Here is a 24,284-nt window from a genome sequence, read left to right on the forward strand (position 1 = left end):
ATCTGATGTCACCAGTAAAAAGTGGCCGACATTATTTTAAATATATCTAGTCAGTGACAGAGATCAAGCATATTCATCTACAATAATTCAGTGTTTTCAGCTTCAGAATCATGAATATTGTTATTCTGGCGTCTCTATTGTCCTGTGCTTTGGGTTTCAGCACCAAGTCCAAGAATATTCATTTACACACACAATGTAATATCAAATTTAGCATTTTAATCAACATAAAAAATGTTGTTTACCATTTATCATATGTCTTTGAGTATCGCAATAATATGGTATTGTGAGTTCAGTATCGGGATATGTATCGAATCGTGACATGAGGGTATCGTTACACCCGTATTATTGAGCTGATGATCTGCATAAACAGTGTGTGGAGATGAACAGACCTTCAGTGTGTCTCTGTTGGCTTCGGGAATCAGCATGATGAGGAGATGAAGAGCCTGAAACTGGTGTTTGGCTGATGAGATACCTGACACACGGATGGAGAGAGAGAGAGATGAGTGACGTGACTCTGAACAGACAGTGCGTTTCCATTACCCTTCAAATTACGCAAATTGAAATTGCGAATTGAAAATACGCTCAATGGAAAAATTGCGCAAAAATTCCCATATATCGCTAAAAAAGTTTTTACGCTCGCATGAGGCGGTGTTCCGGCAGTTCGAAAAAGGAAGATTTCGCAAAACTGCAATGGAAACAGTTTTTGCGCATTTACAGGTCATCTGGCGAACGAGAAATGTATCATTCTTTAAAGAAGGCGCGGTGTGTTTGGACAGAAGACGAGAGTTCTTTATTAAACTCATAAAAGACAAAAGTATTACAGGAATAGCTACTGGATTCTAAACAACAAAGAAATGCCACAATCAAGAGCTTGAAGCAGATATTAATGCTATCAATTATTTATGCTAATCATTCATGCCTGGAAAACACGCCTACGTCTCCTTCGGTTAAAAATAAAACTGCGGTGGCTGGGATATATGTAAATCTAACAACATCCGTTGCTATAATTGTTGGAATGACTTATCAAGAGAGGAAAAAATTATGTTTTAGTCGCATAACATCAGTTAATGGAAACCTGGTCATTTCGCAATAGTTTTTTATCGACATTTAGAAAATATCGCAAAAGTTTGGCGCAAATCTGTAATGGAAACGCGGCTACTGGTGGACTCGTGTGTGTGTGTGTGTTCAGACTCACTCTGAGCCGCTGTGAACGCTGGCAGATGCTGTTGGGTTAGCAAAGGATACGGCAGCTCGCGGATAAACATCTTCAACAAACCCGCCGCGTCGTTCTGACGCACCTGATCCCAGTCGAAGCGATCCTCGTAGAACTTCAGCTCCAGCTCCTGACGCAGGTGCTGTGGAGGACAAACGCATGCATTTAGGAATATTAGGAATTTTTAAGGCCAGACAAGAAATTTGTTGAGGTCATTTTGTAAAGAAGGACTACATGCCTGCACACATATATATTCAAACGAGCATAACTATACGCGTAATACGCATGTGCGCGCCGTCCGCGTTTTCACAGATTCGCGTTTTTTAAGTTTACACAGAGATGATAACGCTTTTCAAAAAAGAAATTTGAATTTCTCAAAACTAACTTTAGCTGGACAATAACTTTATTCTAGAGCTGCTGTAAAGCCAAAACTCTGTTAGTTTAATTTCCCATTATCACTGTAAAGCTGCTTTGAAACAATCTATATTGTTAAAGCACTGAATAAATGAAGATAACTTGACTTGACATGAAACCAGCAGGAGTTACTCGTGGCCGAATTCATCAGTTGATGAACCGGTCAAAAATTAAATTAAAGCTGGAATCAGTGGGAGAAATCCAGGTCAGATGCTTTACGGATGTTTTACTGAGCAAAACAACACAAATACTGGACCAGGCCGTGTTCCTCTGGAGTGATGATGGATTATTTACCTTCACTCTGGATGCTGATCCCGGGACCCTGAGGATTCCCTCCGTCTGTAACCCCGTCTGCTCCAGTTTAGACAACAACTGAAAACAGAAACATAATCATTATCACATGAGACACACAAACACACGTGCTGGGTATTAACATGGCTTTCTTGAAAATGACTACAGAAACACCATGTTTTACAGGCTTTTACTACAGTAACGCCATGTTTTCCGGGCTTTTACTAAAGAAACGCCATGTTTTCCGGGCTTTTACTACAGCAACACCATGTTTTCCAGGTTTTTACTACAGTAACGCCATGTTTTCCGGGCTTTTACTACAGTAACGCCATGTTTTCCGGGCTTTTACTACAGCAACACCATGTTTTCCAGGTTTTTACTACAGAAACACCATGTTTTCCGGGCTTTTACTACAGCAACACCATGTTTTCTGGGCTTTTACTACAGTAACACCATGTTTTCTGGGCTTTTACTACAGCAACACCATGTTTTCCGGGCTTTTACTAAAGCAACGTCATGTTTTCCAGGCTTTTACTACAGCAACACCATGTTTTCCGGGCTTTTACTACAGCAACACCATGTTTTCTGGGCTTTTACTACAGCAACACCATGTTTTCTGGGCTTTTACTACAGCAACACCATGTTTTCCGGGCTTTTACTAAAGAAACGTCATGTTTTCCAGGCTTTTACTACAGCAACACCATGTTTTCCGGGCTTTTACTACAGCAACACCAAGTTTTCCAGACTTTAACTACAGTAACACCATGTTTTCCGGGCTTTTACTACAGCAACACCAAGTTTTCCGGGCTTTAACTACAGTAACACCATGTTTTCCGGGCTTTTACTAAAGAAACACCATGTTTTCCGGGCTTTTACTACAGCAACACCATGTTTTCCGGGCTTTTACTACAGCAACACCATGTTTTCCGGGCTTTTACTACAGCAACACCATGTTTTCCGGGCTTTTACTACAGCAACACCATGTTTTCCGGGCTTTTACTACAGCAACACCATGTTTTCCGGGCTTTTACTACAGCAACACCATGTTTTCCGGGCTTTTACTACAGCAACACCATGTTTTCCGGGCTTTTACTACAGCAACACCATGTTTTCCGGGCTTTTACTACAGCAACACCATGTTTTCCGGGCTTTTACTACAGCAACACCATGTTTTCCGGGCTTTTACTACAGCAACACCATGTTTTCCGGGCTTTTACTACAGTAACACCATGTTTTCTGGACATTTACTACAGTAACACCATGTTTTCTGGACATTCACCATGGTAACGCCATGTCTTCCACAATAACGCCATGTTTTGTAGGCATCTACTATGGTAACACCATAAGTTTTGTACATGTACCATGGTAACAACAGCACAGTCTTCTTGTACATGTACCATGGTAACAACAGCACAGTCTTGTTTGAGTAGCATATCTGTGTGCTGTTGTTTTCTGACAGAGATGATTGAGATTCCAGCTCATTCAGACACACAGAGTGTTTATCAGTGACTGATAAGAGATCAGGACTCATCAGCTGTCAACGCTGCATTTCTGCCTCTCTACTGACAGTGTTGCACTGTGGGAAGAATCTCCTAGCGAGCAGATTCACTCCTGACCGTTTATTAAAGCGTCTATTTTAATCCTGTTTCTAAGTGTTCCCTCAGTAAATCCCTCAAGCGCCTGAAGGGGTGAAACAGTGAAACAATAAACGGCCTCCCTCATTCCACTTAAACACAGAAACATCGAGGTCAAGACAGCCGTGTAAAGCAAACCAGAGCACTTCTGGCCACCGCCTTTGTTTTTTGGAAAAGCGAGAGGAGCGTGGGCCGCCAGGTCAGGATAATGTGAGATAGCGAGAAGTGCTGACTAGGAACTTTCCGGAAAAGCCTGCGCTCACAATCTTGATCACAACATTCCAGTGTTTCAACCTCGTTTCTAACAACCAAAGAGGGAAAGAAGAGCCACGTACCTTCCTGAAAACCAGAGGAACTCTGGAGCCGGGATATTTCTTCTGGTCGTTTTCCAACAGCGTAGTGAGAGGAACGCCGAATATCCCGCTGTCTGTGGGAAACAAACGACAGCGTTATTAGTAGCGCTGTCCTTGAGTAAAGATGTTTCTAGTCGACTAGTAGTCGTTCATTTAAGCCATTAGTCGACTAATCGCGCGTTTACATTAATAAGTCAAAAATCATAATAATGCGTCTTTAATTGCATCTATATAATATACGTATGCCCTAATCAGTGCACAAATTCAAAAACATAAAGCCACAGCGCACCAGCAAACATAATGATTATGAATAACAGAATGAGACCGTCTAAACATTTTAATCATTTATTGGTAATGTTTTCTGTGTTTTCGTCTGCAGAGATTAAGTCGACGATGCTGACCCGTCATATATGCACGTTTCATACGGATTACATAATCTGAGAATATTTATTTTCCATTGGAATCTGTTCATTCAAATGTAGACATGTCAAGCTTTCTATAGATATATTTCTCATGTCTGTGAGGCGAGTATACGCTGAGTTTCTGTTCATTTATGTGACGTGCTTAAGTTCAAGACAGAGTCGACAGAAAGCGCCATTATTTTACAAAAACACAAAGTTTGCAGATGCACTTTTATGATGGATAGATGCACTTTTATGATGGATAGATGCACTTTTATGATGGACAGATGCACTTTTATGATGGACAGATGCACAGATGCACTTTTATGATGGATAGATGCACTTTTATGATGGATAGATGCACTTTTATGACAGACAGATGCACTTTTATCATGGATAGATGCACTTTTATGACGGACAGATGCACGTTTATGATGGACAAATGCACTTTTATGATGATAGATGCACTTTTATGATGATAGATGCACTTTTATGATGATAGATGTACTTTTATGATGATAGATGCACTTTTATGACAGACAGATGCACTTTTATCATGGATAGATGCACTTTTATGACGGAAAGATGCACTTTTATGATGGATAGACGCACTTTTATGATGGATAGATGCACTTTTATGATGGACAGATGCACTTTTATGATGGACAGATGCACTTTTATGATGGACAAATGCACTTTTATGATGATAGATGCACTTTTATGATGATAGATGCACTTTTATGATGGATAGATGCACTTTTATGATGAATAGATGCACTTTTATGATGGATAGATGCACTTTTATGATGAATAGATGCACTTTTATGATGGACAGATGCACTTTTATGATGATAGATGCACTTTTATGATGATAGATGTACTTTTATGATGATAGATGCACTTTTATGACAGACAGATGCACTTTTATCATGGATAGATGCACTTTTATGACGGAAAGATGCACTTTTATGATGGATAGACGCACTTTTATGATGGACAGATGCACTTTTATGATGGACAGATGCACTTTTATGATGGACAAATGCACTTTTATGATGATAGATGCACTTTTATGATGATAGATGCACTTTTATGATGGATAGATGCACTTTTATGATGAATAGATGCACTTTTATGATGGACAGATGCACTTTTATGATGATAGATGCACTTTTATGATGGATAGATGCACTTTTATGATGGATAGATGCACTTTTATGATGGATAGATGGACTTTTATCATGGATAGATGCACTTTTATGATGGATAGATGCACTTTTATGATGATAGATGCACTTTTATGATGGATAGATGCACTTTTAAGATGGATAGATGGACTTTTATCATGGATAGATGCACTTTTATGATGGATAGATGCACTTTTATGATGGACAGATGGACTTTTATCATGGATAGATGCACTTTTATGATGGATAGATGGACTTATGATGATAGATGCACTTTTATGATGGATAGATGCACTTTTATGATGGATAGATGGACTTTTATCATGGATAGATGCACTTTTATGATGGATAAGATGCACTTTTATGATGATAGATGCACTTTTATGATGATAGATGCACTTTTATGATGGATAGATGCACTTTTATGATGGATAGATGGACTTTTATCATGGATAGATGCACTTTTATCATGGATAGATGCACTTTTATGATGGACAGATGCACTTTTATGATGATAGATGCACTTTTATGATGGACAGATGCACTTTTATGATGATAGTTGCACTTTTATGATGGATAGATGCACTTTTATGATGGATAGATGGACTTTTATGATGATAGATGCACTTTTATGATGGATAGATGCACTTTTATGATGGACAGATGCACTTTTATGATGATAGATGCACTTTTATGATGGATAGATGCACTTTTATGATGGACAGATGCACTTTTATGACAGACAGATGCACTTTTATGATGAAACAGCCATTCACTGCCATTATAAAGCTTGGAAGAGCCAGGACATTTTTTAATATAACTCTGATTGTATTCATATGAAAGAAGAATGTCATATACACCTAGGATGACTTGAGGGAGAGTAAATCATGGGCTAATTTTAATTTTTGGGTGAACTATCCCTTTAAGAGCCAGTTTCACGTGGTTTCTGAGTCTGGGTGATTGAGACGCACCTCGAGCTTTGCTGCGCTCCACACGGTTCCTCTTCATCTCGATGCCCATGATGTCGTAGAATGTGGTCAGTTCAATCAGAGAGATGTATCCGATCTTCCTGATGTCCTCCGACGACAGATCGTTCACTCGCGTCACACCCTGTCTGGGCCTCACTGTCTGAAAACCCTGAAGAACACACACCACAAACCTCATTACACCACAGCATCTGATCTGACCTCACCATCCAAAATGCTTTCAGTAAAGGCTGCGTTTTTCTTTCAAGCAACAGAATGGTAAACACTTCCGGTAAATGCGCATTTCTTTCCCATTTTCTTTCCTGTGATGATATGGTTAGGGTTTAGTTTGTTTTATTTGGAGCTGATATGCACACGTTTGGGCTCAGTAAGAAATTAATACTTTTATTCAGGAAGGGCGCATTAAAATTGGTCAAAAGTGACAGTGAAGACATTCATAACATTGTTCTTTTACTTTCTATTCATCAAAGAATCCTGAAAAATAAAATGTATCACGGTTTCCACAAACATATGAACTGTTTCCAACATTGATAATAATCATAAATGTTTCTTGAGCAGCAAATCCTCATATTAGAATGATTTCTGAAGGATCATGTGACACTGAAGACTGGAGTAATGATGCTGAAAATTCAGCTTTGATCACAGGAATAAATGACTAATTATTATAAATTCAAATAGAAAACAGCTGTTTCAATTTGTATGAATATTTCACATTTTTACTGTATTTTGATCAAATAAATGCAGCCTTGGTGAGCATAAAAACATTTAAAATCTTCATTGGAATGGTACGAAACTTGGTAAAGGTTTTGGCCCTTGCTTTGTGAACAAAAAAAAATCATGGACATGATTCGAACAGATTAAATAGTCCTGTAAAAAATAGTCACACTTGAGCTCCTCGCGGTCAAACATGAGCGCACTGGAAATGAATGAGACGAGTTTCCTCTAGTGGAAGCGTTTGGTACTGCAGCCGAACACACTCTCACTGAAAGATCATTTACTGAGATATCAGGGTAAAATTTGGAACACAACTTGTTTAGATTTATGAAAAATTTATAAAAATTGAAAATAGTAATTTTGTGCGTTTTTTTATAACAATACACGTAAAATTGTTACTTTTTTAAAGTTGACTTTTTTAAAAAATTTTTCACTTCAGCAATAATCTGCCAAGTGTCGTCTTTGAAAAGAGATCAAACTTCAGTCTGTCGCTTTAAAGCGTTCAAGATTTACCACAGTTTTAGCTGGAACTTTAATTTTCAGGTCTATGCTCAAAAAGTGAATAAATGGATTATAAATACAGCGTAAATATAATTTAGAATAAAAAAATCATTTCATTGACACAAAAAAAAGCCGGTCATTTTTTGACCGTCACGGTTAAAACTCAAGTGACTCCTCTTTCCTACAGTCTAGTGTCAGATCAGGATCATCTCACGTTGTTTTTAAATGTGCTGTATAAATAAACTAAACTATCTTATACACACCGGTAAATCCTTGTCGTCTTTCCGGGTCCTCCTGCAGTCGTGGCATTCGCGGCCCTTCCGGTGAGCTCGAGCTGCTTCTGAATACGGGACGTCGAACGATAACACGATGGGCTCTGACCCGCCGCTCGAGCTTTTACTGTCCGGCGGAGTGAAGGCCGAACACGCCGGAGGAACTGGACACACAAAACATGGATTATTACTAAACCAAACAACATTAAGCCTCACTAAAACCTCATTTAATCACCAATGCTCATACTCCATGAGCTCTTAGCTAAAGCAAAACCAGAAGCACAGGCACTAAAATAATAACTAAAGCTTCTATTTCTCATCATGTACTGTAAATATTAGGTGTTGTTCCTCATTTGTTAATCACTTTGGATAAAAGCATCTGCTAAATGAATACATTTAATACAGTCAAACCAATATTTATTCAGACACCTTCAACATTTCTCACATGATCACAGTTTATTCGCTATAGTTTAGAAAACGGTAATAAAATATGAGCAGAACTCAGTTGATATTTGACTGGTTTTGTCTGTCCTTCTGTTAGACTGTCTCACACATGAATTATGTTGAATATCTGTCAGCTGTTAAATTTAACTACACAATTAGATAATACCAGTTTAGCTCAACCAATCACCAAGCAATGCTTCATTGTGTTCAGTCTGTGTGTGAAAAGAGCATTAGCAATTAAAGACAAAACACTTCAGCAGAACATGATCAGCTCAAAGTGTCCAGATCATTTTAGTCGCTGTATGAAGATTATTTGGGTGTAATGTGTCACAGTTTGTGTCACATAAATGAACTATAGTGTCCTGCACACACTAGTGAAATCAAGAATGATCTCTGGTGTCTGAGTAATGTTTGGTTGGACTGTATATCTAGAGGCTCAAACGTTGTCCAACCTTTAGGAGGATTCCACTGGGGAAGTTTGGGAGCGATCTGTCCGTTTGGAGAAATGGGAGGCGTCAGTTCCGACTGTAAGAGAACACAATGACATCATCACACACACACACACACACGAAAGAGCGCTCATGAGGTAAACGTGTTCTGATTTGATAAAATAACCCATAATCAATAATGGCGACAGGCCTTTCTACAGTACTTTTTGTAAGTGAAAAGAAATCGCATCCCACATATATACATAATTTCAGCAAGAGTTAGCAAGAGTTAGCATGAGTTAGCATGTGTTAGCATGTGTTGCGTATATAATGTCGGGATAGATGATGTCCTGCTGAACACTGGACTTTTGTTGGACTATTTTGGTCCCATGAATCTGTCCTTCATATCCAATCACATTATGAGATATTTCAGCTGTCAGAGCAGCTGACCGTTACTCACCGCTGACTCACCCTGAACACCCGTGTGCCGTCCGTCTGTCTGACTATCTATCTCTGTCTGTCTGTCTGACTATCTGTCCGTCTGTCTGACTATCTGTCTGACTCTGTCTATCTGTCTGTCTGACTGTCTGTCTGTCTGTCTATCTATCCGTCTGTCTGTCTGACTGACTGTCTATCTGACTGTCTGTCTGTCTGTCTGACTCTGTCTCTGACTGTCTGTCTGTCTAGACTGTCTGTCTGTCTGACTGACTGTCTGTCTGTCTGACTGTGTCTGACTGACTCTGTCTGTCTATCTGACTGTCTGTCTGTCTGTCTGACTGACTGTCTATCTGACTTTCTGTCTGACTGTCTATCTGACTGTCTGTCTGTCTGTCTGACTCTGTCTCTGACTGTCTGTCTATCTGTCTGTCTGACTGTCTGTCTGACTGACTGACTGTCTGTCTGACTGACTTGTCTGTCTGACTGACTGTCTGTCTGTCTGTCTGACTCTCTATCTGTCTGTCTGTCTGACTGTCTGTCTGACTGACTGTCTGTCTGTCTGACTGACTGACTGTCTGTCTGTCTGACTGACTGTCTGTCTGTCTGTCTATCTGACTGTCTGTCTGTCTGACTGACTTGTCTGTCTGTCTGACTGTCTGTCTGTCTGACTCTGTCTCTGACTGTCTGTCTATCTGTCTGTCTGACTGACTGTCTGTCTGTCTGTCTGACTGACTGTCTGTCTGTCTATCTGACTGTCTGTCTGTCTGACTGACTTGTCTGTCTGTCTGTCTGACTGTCTGTCTGTCTATCTGACTGTCTGTCTGTCTGACTGACTTGTCTGTCTGACTGTCTGTCTGACTCTGTCTGTCTATCTGACTGTCTGTCTGTCTATCTGACTGTCTGACTGTCTATCTGTCTGTCTGTCTGTCTGACTGTCTATCTGACTTTCTGTCTGACTGTCTATCTGACTGTCTGTCAGTCTATCTGACTGTCTGCCTGTCTGTCTGTTTGCCTGTCTATCTATCTGACTGTCTGTCTATCTGACTGTCTGTCTGTCTGTCTGACTGACTGTCTGTCTATCTGACTGTCTGTCTGACTGACTGTCTGTCTATCTGACTGTCTGTCTGTCTGCCTGTCTATCTATCTGACTGTCTGTCTATCTGACTGACTGTCTGTCTGTCTGTCTATCTGACTTTCTGTCTGACTGTCTGTCTCTCTGTCTGTCTGACTGACTGTCTGTCTGTCTGCCTGTCTGTCTGTCTGTCTGTCTGACTGACTGTCTGTCTGTCTGTCTATCTGACTTTCTGTCTGACTGTCTATCTGACTGTCTGTCTGTCTGTCTGTCTGTCTATCTGACTGTCTATCTGACTGACTGTCTATCTGACTGTCTGTCTGTCTGTCTGTCTGACTGACTGTCTCTCTGTCTGACTGACTCTGTCTATCTGACTGTCTGTCTGACTGTCTGTCTGACTGTCTATCTGACTGTCTATCTGACTGTCTATCTGTCTGACTGTCTGTCTGTCTGACTGTCTGTCTCTCTGTCTGACTGACTCTGTCTATCTGACTGTCTGTCTGACTGTCTATCTGACTGTCTGTCTGCCTGTCTATCTATCTATCTGTCTGTCTGTCTATCTATCTGACTGTCTGTCTGTCTGACTGTCTGTCTGTCTATCTGACTGTCTATCTGTCTGACTGTCTGTCTGTCTCTCTGTCTGACTGTCTATCTGACTGTCTATCTGACTGTCTATCTGTCTATCTGACTGTCTGTCTATCTGTCTGTCTGACTGTCTGTCTCTCTGTCTGACTGACTCTGTCTATCTGACTGTCTGTCTGACTGTCTATCTGACTGTCTATCTGACTGTCTATCTATCTATCTGTCTGTCTGTCTATCTATCTGACTGTCTGTCTGTCTGACTGTCTGTCTGTCTATCTGACTGTCTATCTGTCTGACTGTCTGTCTGTCTCTCTGTCTGACTGTCTATCTGACTGTCTATCTGTCTGTCTGTCTGTCTATCTGACTGTCTGTCTGTCTGACTGTCTATCTGACTGTCTGTCTGTCTGCCTGTCTGTCTATCTGACTGTCTGTCTATCTGTCTGTCTGACCATTTACTGACCACACATCCTCTAAATCTAACAGAAACCTCAGTATTTAAAATGGCACCATATATTAATGAATTATTATTAAATGCATATATGAATTTATGCATGCTTCTATCCAAAGTGCCTTACATTGCATTCAATCGTTCATGCATTCCCTGGGAACTGAACCCATGACCTTGCCGTTGCGAGCACCCTGATCTACTGTCTGAACTACAGGACTCACAACACACACCATTTGAACATCAGCTTTCAAATCGGCATGAAATGGAAATTGACTCCATCTATTTTCTAAATGCATGTTGTTGTGAACAATTCAGCCATGCATGTTTCATTTCTAAAAAATGTTTTGATCTGGTAATTTGATGAAAATCTCATATAGAGCTGCACGATTGTGGATAAATTAAGACTCACAATTTTTTTTGTGTCACAATTCTCCTACGATTCTGAATAGACAACTAAACAAAATAACGTGTAATTTACTAGAGGTTGTGACAAAATGTTAATTGCTGCAGTCTATTTATAAAATATATTTATTTTGAATGAATTCTCCGCCTCCAGTTTTAAAAACACGCCCACATCTCAACATCCAATCAACAACCGATGCACAGAACCAAGTCCCGCCCTAACTAACACTCGCATGTACATCAGAACGAAAGAAAAGGTCTGTCACTTCTTCTGATTCCTCTTCACTTCAGCTCCTCAAACCTCAAAGACACTCAAAGACATTTTGTATTGTATTTATATCATTTACGAGGTAAGAAGCCAAACTCGGATGTGTCGTTTCAGCAGGAATGTGGGAGGTTTGTTGGCTAATTTTAGACACGTCTGGGGTTTCCTCATGTGTCTCATTCCAGTCTCGGTTATTCTGAGACACATTCACACGCCGGACAACCGGCCACAACAGCTGCGGCAGCAAAGGATCATGGGAAATGATCAAAATGACACGCTTGTGAGAAGACGACACCTTCAAACCTGCAATCGTGTGCTGAGCGGATGGAAGCTCCTACTGGATGCTAGGAAGATGTACATGCTCTCGAGTTTTGCTACTCTTTTACCTTCATAGGAGTCCATTTGATAAACTACTTCCTAGCATTCAGTAGGAGCTTCCAGCCTTCGTGGATTGGCTTGCGCTCACCGAGGCGTCTGGCATGGAGAAGACGTCCCGCACGTGTCTCGTGGGTTGTCGGTTCCTCTTGCGCAGTGTTTGCGTGTAGTTGTCGACCCGCTTCTTCACCATAGCGGCCTGTGATCGCGTGAGCGTGGAGAGAAGAGCCTCGGCCGGGCCGTCGCTCTGAGTTCCCGTCACCAGCGTGCTAAGCCCCGCCTCCTGGAGCCACGCCTCCTCAAGCTCCGCCTCTGAACCAATCACACACACACGAATTAGAATGCAGAACCACATGATGTCAAAATGATGATGGCAAGCATTTAGTCGAGGTGAAATCACATTCTTAGCTGAACTGACTGATGAACTTTGCATAAAAGACATGATTTTAGTTAAAAAGTAAATGCTGATTTCATGTGGACTTTAACAGGGTTCATCATCATCTACTTACGTTAAAAACACTGATGATGTTTTAGTTCTTTCTCATACACTGAAAGTGGACGTGACCCCCATCAAAGGACCAAAAGCACCATAAAAATACAATCTGTCACAAATGTCCATACGCCTTCCCCATAATCTTTAAACTTAAAGTCCCCCTGTGGTGAAAATCCAGCTTTTAATGTAGTTTATGTGTCTATGTGGTGTTTTTAATATGCTTTAAGACAAACCATGTGTAAGTTCATAAGTCGACAGCATTGCTGAGTATTTCCTCCTTAAAACTGCAGTGAACCAAAGACAGTCTCAAACACACGCTTTGAAATCGCTGGTGTTTCTGACGTCACAAACTACCTTGTAACCAATCAGATCAACGTGTGATCGTCAACCAGTGGATCTCTGAGCTGAGGGAGTGAGTGGAGGCGGGGCTCATTTGCATATTCATAGAACCGCGCATACTAAATGAGGCGAGGGTGTCGAGTTACATTCAAGATATTTTGAGGAATGAAGAATTTTCTTTTTAACATTTAATTTTGGTGATTAAAGATAGTTTTAAGGGATACAATTATTGACTACAGGGGGACTTTAAGTTTAAAACAGTAAGTTGCTTCCATGAATTAAATTGGCGGTACACGTCATTTCCACTCATTTTTAAAAATCTTGTCTAGTTGAATCTCAAATAAATTAAATGAAGATTGAGTTAATGTAAAAACTAGTTCTGTCAAATCGATTAATCGCGTCTAACATAAAAGTTTGTAAATATTTAATTATGTGCGTGTGTATGTAAGTATGTATATATATATATATATATATATATATACACACACACACACATATATATATATAAATATATACAAACTTTTAAGCTAGATGCGATTAATTGCAATTAATCGATTCGAGGAAAGTCATTCATACGGGTTTGAGGGACATGAATGTGAGTGAACGGCTGCTTTTCTACTGTCGGGCCGAACCGTGTTCTCGGCGCACTGGTTTGGCCCGTGGGGGTAAACTGAGCCGACCGGTGTTGGACACGCACCGTCTGAGCTGACCCGCTCCACCAGATCCTCCTGCCGGTCCTCCTGGATGTTCTTCATCTCGCTCCAGTAATCCTCCATGGAGTCTCGGGACACGGAGCGATCCGGAGCGAGAGGAGACCCGGAGCCGGGAGAACTCATGCCTATCCTCGGATACTGAGCTTTCCTGACAACACAGAGGAAGAAGAAGCCGTGAATCATCAGAGAGAGAGACTAACACGCTAATATCCAAACCAAACAAACACAGACAGAACAGCTTCACCATCATTACACTCAATCATGAGGAACATCCACACGGTTTCTTCATCTCGATTCATGAGGAACAGCATCAAGTCAGCTTTACTTATACAGCACTTTTTACAACACAGAGTGTTTCAGAGCAGCTTTACAGAGATAACTGGAGAATAATGCAACAGAGTTTGTGTCTAGAAGAAAATATTTAAGTACATCTTAAGCAAGTTCAGTGATGGTCAGATCATAATTCATAACTGCATGTCCAGTGATGGAGACACTACAGCATTTACATAAACTACTGAAGAGAAAACCAGTTACTTCAAGCTCATATCAGCTTCATCTCCGGGTTTCTATATCAAATATTGATAAGGCTACAGGAGCTGATGATGATGATGATGATGATGAAGGTCTCTCTCATCGTCAGTAAGTGAACCGGCGTCACTCAGAGCAAGGTATCGATCAGCGTGATGGAGCCTAAATTGTGTTACACGAAGAACTTAATTGCCTTCAAAAGTTCTAGCCTGTTGTTTACACACATCAAGCCTTCAATGGAAACGCAATTTGCCTGCAGGCATCACTCGAAGCTTTAGCTGGAAAACACAATGATGTTTGCATGAAGAGTGTGTGGATCTGACGTGTGTGTGTGTTTCGCTTCGGATTCTCTTTTCATATGATTTCTGAACACATTTCTGCAGGACACTTTAATGCATACACATATTTATGATCTGATTATTGCTGATGTTATAAGACAGTCCTGACATTAGAGCAATATTACAGATGCAACTCACTAACATTCAAAATTTTGTGGTTGGTCAATTTTGAACGAGTCTTTTCTGCTGAGGGCTGCGTTTGTTTCATCAAAAATAAAAATAGTGAAATATTATTCCAGTGTAAATCATCTGTTTTCTATGTGAATATATAGTAAAGTGTAATTTATTCCTGTGATCAAAGCTGAATGTTCATCATCATTACTCCAGTCTTCAGTGTCACATGATCCTTCACAAATGACTCTAATATGATGATCTGATGCTCAAGAAACATTTATGATTATTTATAATGTTGAGTTTGTGGAAACTATGATACATTTTATCTTTCAGGATTCTTTGATGAATAGAAAGTTCAAAAGAACAGCATTTATTTTCACTAGAATCTTTTGCAACATTGTAAATGTCTTTACTCTCACTTTTAATCAGTTTAATGTTTCCTTGATGAATAAAAGTATCAATTTCTTTCACAAAAAAAAAAAAAAAATCTCGGTGACCCCAAACTTTTGAATGATATATATAGAAAGTACACTTGACCAAATAAAACTATATCCAGAGTTTTGTTCTCAACAGCCTTAATAGAGTCAATAAACATAATAAATCCAACACAGAGACCTTAAAACATGCTTAGAATTGCTACTTTTGCAATGAATGTGAAGTCAAATCTCAGGTGTAAACAAAGAAATCAATGTGTTCAAATAAATCCACTTCACTCTTAAAAATAAAGCTAAAAGTGGATTAACATCCATCAAATCTTTCCATCGCACAAAAGGTTTTTGGTTACACTTTGCATAATTACATGCAACTAACCCTCAACCAAACCCTAATCCTACCCTAACCCTATAGTACATTAATATTACTCAGTACTTAAAGATATAATTACACTGTAACAACACCTTAAAACAAAGTGTAACCAGGTTTTTATAGTGAAAAAAAAAACCTATAAAAATGTTTCTTTTAGGATCTGATCACCGTTAAGGAGAACCTTTATTTTTAAGAGTGCACAATAAAAGTCAATCCCAGAACTCAGTTTGTGTTTGACCTGGAAAATCCCTTCAAACAGAGATCTGTCATTCTGAAGCAGACAAAACACACCTGGAGGAAAACAGGCCAAACACACACTCAGTTTTACACATTTCTACACACAACATGCTCTATCTCTCCACACAAAACTCTCAGATGTTCTCAAACAGCAACTAAAGCATCTTCAGACTCACTGTGTGCGTTTAGACGAACACGGGATGTGAACTCAGGATCGGGAAGCCCAAACTGTGAACCTCCGAACGTCTGAATGAAACTAGAGACGAACACAAACGAATCCAGCGGACGGTGTCAATCAGGTCCTGTATAAACTACATAAATCCACAGCGTTTGAGCTCATTCATAAACGCACCAGCGACTCGGGGATCTCCAGAGGACTGGAGCTGATACGGACACTCTCAGAGCTTTAGGAGCATGTGGGTGTTCTCATTCAGGTCCTGTTCAGAGTCAATACAGAGAGACATCAGGCAGACCGAGAGAGAGAGACGCGGTGAGGGTTTCCTCTGGTAGTGTGTGTGTGTGTGTGTGTGTTTCTCCACCCACTGATATGACCTCTCTCTCTCTCTCTCTCTCTCTCATGTCATTATCTGTCCATTGTGTTCTCCGTTTACAACTCTTCCTAAAGCTCATCTCTGTTCTTCTCATTCAGACACACAGAAACGAGTGTAATTTAGGAAAACCGCTTCCAGATGTGGATAATGACCACAACAACATTCCCAACACCAACATTCTCCGGCTTAAACAAACATCTCACTCAATCAGCGTCTGACTATTGGAACGTTTCCTCCACAGAATTGAAAAAAGTCAGAATTCTGACCTTTTTTTAGATATAAACAACAGAATTGTGAGATATAAAAGTTAGAATTATGGGAAACAAGTCAGAATTGCGAGTTTATATATATTTATTTGACCTTTTTCTCTGATTGTGAGATATAAACTCCCAATTGCAAGTTATATGCAACTCAAAACTGGGAAAAAAACAACTTTTTTTTAAAAATTCAAACGACCCGAGACACGGCATAAGAAAACCGCTGGTCTTTCTGATCGTTTTAATCATCTCACAAACAGTGTTTCAAGGTTTAAAGCTCAAAATCACTCGTTAAAAAGTCATTTTTTGCCTTTTTACTGCAATGGACTATTTATATTCCTACTTCACATTATTATACAAAAGGGAAAATGCTTGTACTCATAAATATCATATTTTTCAGACAATCTCTTGACATAGAAACACCATTCAACGTCACAGATTAAACATGTTCCCGTCACGCAGACAAACATTCTTCTGAAGATTTTCCAACTAACTACTTTCATTATTAAACCCAGAAAATGAGATTCTGCGGAAGAACAAGAGATCAGGATCCTGATTTAAACAGATGATTTTCATGATGTCTCTGTCATTCTTCAGTCTTTATCCCGAACCCCCCGTGATGAATGTAGGTCAAACTAAACTCAAAACACATGTCAGGGTTCCTGCACGCCTCCGAAATCATGAGCTCATTCCTCCGGGAACGCAAACAGCCGAACCAGAGACTCACAAACTAGATCTTACCGAAGGTGAGCAGAGGGTCGTTCATTTAATCAAATAAAACCTGATGAAAACAGGCGCCCGTTTCATCAGAAAGACTGTGCCAAGCGTCTGAACCCTGAAATATTGGCTCTCAGGTTTGTTTTCACTCTCCGGGCGGCATAAACCATATCATCAATCCATCGGGAACGCAAGCGTCTTTCCTCCCAAAGCCTTAAAGAGAAACATCTGCCGTCTAAAAATACCTTTGAGGAACCTGAGGAAAACTCAAACTGAGAAACAAAACCAGACTGTGATGAAGGTGCTTCCTTACTAATAATAGAGATGCTTGACTAGTGTAATATTCACAGATCTACACTGTACAAGAAAACAAATCCGGTAAATTTACGGTAAAATAACTGGCAGCCAGAAATTTACCGTAAAAAATGCGGTAGCAACATTGTAGCTTTTACAGACTTAACTTAAATTTACAGTAAAAATTTTTTTTTTATTTCATTATCTGATATAATGTTAATTTACTGACTTATTGAAGTAGCCTGAGTTTATTGTAAAACACTGAGAACCACCAATCACAGCAGAGATGAGAGTCACATGATCAATCAAAGCTCATCACGAGAAAGATCATACTGAGATATAGAAGCTGAACACTGTCATTCACACACACACTAATGATAACACACATGAGGTTTTAAAAATGCAATAAACATTAGTTTAACAACATTAAATGTAACATAAAACCCTTATGTACAAACTATGAAGAAACGGTTGTTAAAATACATCAAAAATAAAGTGTCACACCGGGAATTGTGGGAATGTCAATTTACGTGTTTTCACTGTAAATTATACAATGTCTTGTTCTTTTTCACTTCCAAAAACTACGGTATTTTACTGTAAAATGTAAATGTACGGTTAGATCAATCACAGTTATTCACTGTATATACAGAAACTTTCTGTTAACCAATGAACAGTTTTTTTTTTTCTTTTACCGTTAATCTTGTAGTCTTTTACACTGTAGTCTTTTACACTGTAGTCTTTTATCGTTAAAATCCCAATCATTTTTTACAGCGTACTTTTGATTTATTCGGTTTAAAGCACAGTCCGCAGCTGAAATCTGACCCTAAACACCCAACACACTATATTTAATCAGCCCGGCCCAACTTACCCCGAGCACTTCACCACCGTCAGCAAATCGCAGCACTTCAGCCGGTTAAAAGCCGGAGCATTAGCTGGAAAACAGATCAATAGAGCGGCTCGGGACTGTAAAGATTCACATCAGCGCTGGAGACGTTTGCACCAGTGAATTATGGGCCGGTTTCATGAGCTAATGGAGCAGTAATGACTAAGAGCGTCAGATGAAGAGCGCTAGCGTCCAGTCGTCTTCGTCACTCATGATGACTAGCCGACACTAAACCAGAACAAACCACAAACACTCGTTCATCACCCGCCGTGACACTTTCAAGAGAACAGCGTTTCAAACCTACTCTTATTCATCAGATCAATATAACAAGATCAAATCACGAGATATATGATGAGTTCCTGTGGCTTTACCACGGTATGGTGATGGCATCACGTGGTACTTTGATACGTTGGTGAAACTATACTGTAAAAATTACTTTTAAGTGAAAATACTATCAAAATTTCACGTTACTTGCCGTTTCTTTGTAATTACTAGTGAGATTTAGTAGAGATTTCTCAGTGAAAAGTCCATTTTTTGTGGTGAAATATTCGCTTGAAGTGTTTGAGAGATTCACCCATATTACCATATTCAAAAACCTTGCAATTTACACAATAGAACCAGGGTTATATAATATAACTGAAACTAAAACAATTAAAAACATTACGTTACTCGAAATAAAAATAAACATTAACTAAAATAAAAAGGGAACATGTCTCATGTTCATTTAGTTTAACTTGATGTTCTAAAACACCTAAAACTGAAACAAAAATGTATAAAAATGATATAGACATTTGTTAAAAAAGCAAAAAAAGCAAAATCACTGACATTACTTTAACTGAAATTAATACAAATGGAAATCTAAATCTAATAAAAATCTAATTCAAAGTATAGTAAAATAACACTGGATACTTAGAAGTTTACCATATGTCAAAAAAATCATAAAAATTCTGTTAGCAATATCTGTTATATTCCTATAACAAACGATGTGATGTCATTCTTCATCTACCGTTCAAAAATACTGTAGAAATTGTGAAATATTATGTTTATCATATGAATCTTATGTTTTCTATGTGAATATACAGTAAAGTGTAATTTATTCCTGTGATCAAAGCTGAATTTTCAGCCTCATTACTCCAGTCTTCAGTGTCACATGATCCTTCACAAATCACTCTAATATGAGGATTTGATAATTACGAAACATTTTATTTTCCAGGATTCTTTGATGAATAGAAAGATCCAAAGAACTGAATTTATCTAGAATAGAATCACTTGACCAATTTAATGCACCCTTGCTGAATACAATTATAATTTTCTTCCAAACAAACAAACAAACAAAATGCATTTACTCATGAGAAACTGCAGGTGTGTGAGTGTGTGTGTGTGTGTGTGTTCGCTACAGCGAGAGATAAGAGTGCTTTCAGGACTCAGACAGGAAGTGCTCTGACACTGAAACTTCCTGTTTTGGCTAAAGCGATTGTAAAGTTAGTGCTATATAATCAGGCTTGTGCTATATAATGCTGTATATTACCCTGAACACACTCCCCGAAATCAATAACACAACATTAACTTCCTATTAGCCTGTCAGACAGAACGGAAGAACACGAGAGGACATGATGAGCTGTCAAACGCTCAACACACACACACACACTTATGATAATCATCTCCAATGTCACAATAATGCGTCACAGAGCAAGAGGATCAGATTACATGAAACTATGAGAATCATGTCGTTTATGACACGCTTACACGTCTAATGAAGATTAAGGGGGGGGGGGGGGGTAATGCCCTTTTCACAAGATGTAAAGTAAGTCTCTGATGTCCCCAGAGTGTGTGTGTGAAGTTTGAGCTCTAAATACCCCACAGTTATTTATATATCATGTCAAAATTGTCACTTTTTGAAAGTGAGCAAAAACGCACCGTTTTGTGTCTGTCCCTTTAAATGCAAATGAGCTGCTGCTCCCAGCACAGGGGGCGGAGCTTCAAGAGCTCATGTCCTTATACCTCACACACACACACACACACTTATGATAATCATCTCCAATGTCACAATAATGCGTCACAGAGCAAGAGGATCAAATTACATGAAACTATGAGAATCATGTCGTTTATGACACGCTTACACGTCTAATGAAGATTAAGGGGGGGGGGGGGGGGTAATGCCCTTTTCACAAGATGTAAAATGAGTCTCTGATGTCCGCAGAGTGTGTGTGTGAAGTTTTAGCTCAAAATAACCCACAGATATTTTTATATCATGTTAAAATTGTCACTTTTTGAAAGTGAGCAAAAACGCACCGTTTTGTGTCTGTCCCTTTAAATGCAAATGAGCTGCTGCTCCCGGCACAGGGGGCGGAGCTTCAAGAGCTCATGTCCTTATACCTCACACACACACGCACTGAACATTTCAAAAACGTTTAGCCTTTTATGTTCAAACCGGAGTCAGAATGATGGAGAGACTCGAGAAGAAATGACAACATGTAGAAGCAACAGGACATTTCTGAAGGGTTAGTTGATGAGTTTATGAAGCTGATGTGTAGTTATCTTCTAGTCATTGAGTAGCATATTCTGTCTTGATAATCTATAAATCGTGTTCAGGGGGCGGGGTTTATGTAAATTCTAGGGTTGGTGATGTCACTAACCCGGGAGGAATGTGGTGTAGTCTCTACCAGCCGTTTGTTGTAGTCCTTAAAAAGCGATTTCTGTAAAAGTAAATATCTCCCTTTGCTCTGAACTTTGAGCGTTGTAACTTTGCAGATGTTGTTTATGCTCAAACAGCAACATTACACACTAACTAAAGCTAGAGAAGTCAAATCATAATCAACCGCCCCTTTAAACACAAATCCAGACCTAAAACACACGATTCAGGAGGAAAACAACTGAGTGTCCAAATGCCAACGGTACCAATTTACCATTCAAATACTGGCAGCTCACGTTCATGCAAATCTGTGGTGGAGCCACACACACACACACACACATCATGACCAACACACACACACGTTCAGTGTTTCAATAACTCATTTACACAGAAACACCTCCACAAAAACAGCTCGTTCTTTGTTCTCGTGTGAGAAAAACAGACCAACAGCTTCTCAATAAAACTCGTTTTCTTTTTCTCTCGCTCTCAGATTTGTTCTACCTCTAATATACACTATTAAAAAATAAAGTTTCCAAAAGAGCCATTAAATAACCGTTTCTGGTTCCCCAAAGAACCTTTAGTGTAAGCAATACTAAACAATCCATTGGATGTTAAAGGTTCTTCATGGAACCGAAGCTTTATTGAGAAACTGCGCGTGTTTTTCCTCATTCTAAAGTAGTTTTGGATGAAAACACATTTTCTACATGAATAAACACGTCCAAGAAGAGAGAGAGAGAGAGAGAGAGAGAGAGAGAGAGAGAGAGAAAACCACATTCATCAGGCAAACGAGAACCGGTTCAGAGTTCGATCTGATCTGAGATCTCTCAAACACACTTTGAGTTTAAATATTAATCTTTTCTTCTGACACAAACAACACGTTATGATTATGATTATGATTATGATGACAACACTCCTGAATAATCCTCTGCATTAGTGATAATTAAACTCTGTTATCTACATCACATCTCAGTCAAACTCCACTGTGCTCCTCGTTTACCCTCAAACGGTGTAATTTCCACTAGTTTACTGTAGTAAAGTGATTACCTGTGCATGACGGCGTGTGTGTGTGCGTGTGTGTGTTCCAGCGCGAGCAGCTGCTCTCATGGTCGTCCGGAGTGTGTGTGACGGGAATACTCTCTGGCTCTTCCGTCCTCATTCCTCGGGCTGGAATGCGGTCCGGCAACATCAGTGTCACAGATCTCAGATCAGCCAGATCTGTGCGCTCCTCATGATCGAGTTCAGGGAATTAATAACCATAAACATCATGTTCTCCGGATCCATCTGAGATCTTGAAAAACTGAGTGTTTGTTTACTCACATGGAGATAATCCACAACCTGACAGATTTATTAATAGTTTTGTGTCATAATGTTGATGTTTTACGTCTATGAACAATCTTTATCTTGCTTTAAATGAAAAAAAGTTAATATTCATGAATCATAACCATCAAAATCCACAGCACCTCTTTATAAACGCGACTCTTCATATTCCAGACTATATTTGATATTTACTCTTAAAAATAAACCTTTATTATTATTATTTTTGTAGCAACGCCATCAGTGTTTCCCTGAAGAACCTTTCAGTGATCAGATCTTAATAAAACCCTTTTTTAATAATCTAAAGAAACTTTTTCCACAATAAAGAATTTGGAAAGATTCCCTGGATGTAAAAGGTTCTTCATTGAATCATCGATGCCGATAAAAATGCTTTATTTTTAATAAAGCACGATCTCTCATTAATATGGAAGCTTGTTTCCGCCACAGAATGAAAAATAAAGGTAATTTCCGACTTTTTTTCTCACAATTATAATGATATAAAGGTGCAATTATCTTTTAAGATGTTTTATTCTGTGCGGGAACGAGCCTCCACACATGTGTTCTGTGTTCATGAATATATTTTCATATTTTCATAATGTCGAAGTTAGATTAGAGGAGAACAGATTTACATGAAGTCACTGAATGACGCGAACACTTCCTCTGATTGTTCTGGAATCACCAGATTGAGATGTTTGAACGTTTGTGTCACACATTACAGTCATGAGAGTCTGTGGGGAATATCAGAGACATCTATATCTACATCTACATCTATATATACACATCTATATCTATGTCCACATCTATATATATCTACATCTACAGTACAGGCCAAAAGTTTGGACACATTACTATTTTTAATGTTTTTGAAAGAAGTTTCTTCTGCTCATCAAGCCTGCATTTATTTGATCAAAAATACAGAAAAAAATGTAATATTGTGATATATTATTACAATTTAAAATAATTGGTTTTCAATTTATTATACTTTAAATTATCATTTATTTTGGTGATGCAAAGCTGAATTTTCAGGATCATTACTCCAGTCTTCAGTGTCACATGTGACATCCAGTCGATCACATGATCCTTTAGAAATCATTCTAATATTCTGATTTATTATGAGTGTTGGAAACAGTTCTGCTGCCTAATATATTTGATGAATAAAAGGTTAAAAAGAACTGCATTTATTCAAAATATATATATATTTTTTTTAATATAAATCTTCTTTATTATCACTTTTTATCAATTTAACACATCCTTGCTGAATAAAATTATTGATTTATTTAAAAAAAAAATAAAGAAAAAAAATTACTGACCCCAAATTACTGACCAGTAGTGTATATTGTTGTTATAAAAGATTTCTATCTTGAAAACATTTGCTTCTTTTTTTTTCTTTGCTTTTTTCTTTTTCTTTTTTTTATTCATCAAAGTATCCTAAAAAAGTATCACAGGTTATGAAAAAATATTAGGCAGCAGAACTGTTTCCAACTTTGATAATGAATCATCATATTAGAATGATTTCTAAAGGATCATGTGATAGACTGGATGTCACATGTGACACTGAAGACTGGAGTAATGATCCTGAAAATTCAGCTTTGCATCACCGAAATAAATGATAATTTAAAGTATAATAAATTGAAAACCAATTATTTTAAA

The 24,284-nt window shown here is 38.8% G+C and overlaps 1 protein-coding gene across 3 annotated transcripts in view; it reads right to left on the minus strand.

The window, feature by feature from the left end:
- The window catches only part of arhgap28 (Rho GTPase activating protein 28), a 33,275-nt gene that overhangs the window by 6,156 nt on the left and 2,835 nt on the right, over positions 1 to 24,284 (minus strand). Inside the window, exons 1-10 of one of the 3 annotated variants that reach the window (XM_079862491.1) lie at positions 22,365 to 22,439; positions 13,950 to 14,113; positions 12,512 to 12,732; positions 8,863 to 8,935; positions 7,958 to 8,130; positions 6,465 to 6,630; positions 3,888 to 3,979; positions 1,922 to 1,999; positions 1,196 to 1,355; positions 390 to 472 (exon numbers count right to left, since the gene is read on the minus strand). In XM_079862491.1, the coding sequence (XP_079718617.1) occupies positions 390 to 472; positions 1,196 to 1,355; positions 1,922 to 1,999; positions 3,888 to 3,979; positions 6,465 to 6,630; positions 7,958 to 8,130; positions 8,863 to 8,935; positions 12,512 to 12,732; positions 13,950 to 14,113; positions 22,365 to 22,372 (1,218 nt within the window). In that variant the 5' untranslated portion in view covers positions 22,373 to 22,439. Of the gene's footprint in view, positions 1 to 389; positions 473 to 1,195; positions 1,356 to 1,921; positions 2,000 to 3,887; positions 3,980 to 6,464; positions 6,631 to 7,957; positions 8,131 to 8,862; positions 8,936 to 12,511; positions 12,733 to 13,949; positions 14,114 to 16,162; positions 16,484 to 22,364; positions 22,440 to 24,284 lie in introns of those variants that run through there. The other 2 variants (XM_079862492.1, XM_079862490.1) reach the window with 2 other exon arrangements.

The sequence above is a fragment of the Squalius cephalus genome, assembly GCF_949319135.1.
Source record: "Squalius cephalus genome assembly, chromosome: 25".
NCBI lineage: Eukaryota > Metazoa > Chordata > Actinopteri > Cypriniformes > Leuciscidae > Squalius > Squalius cephalus.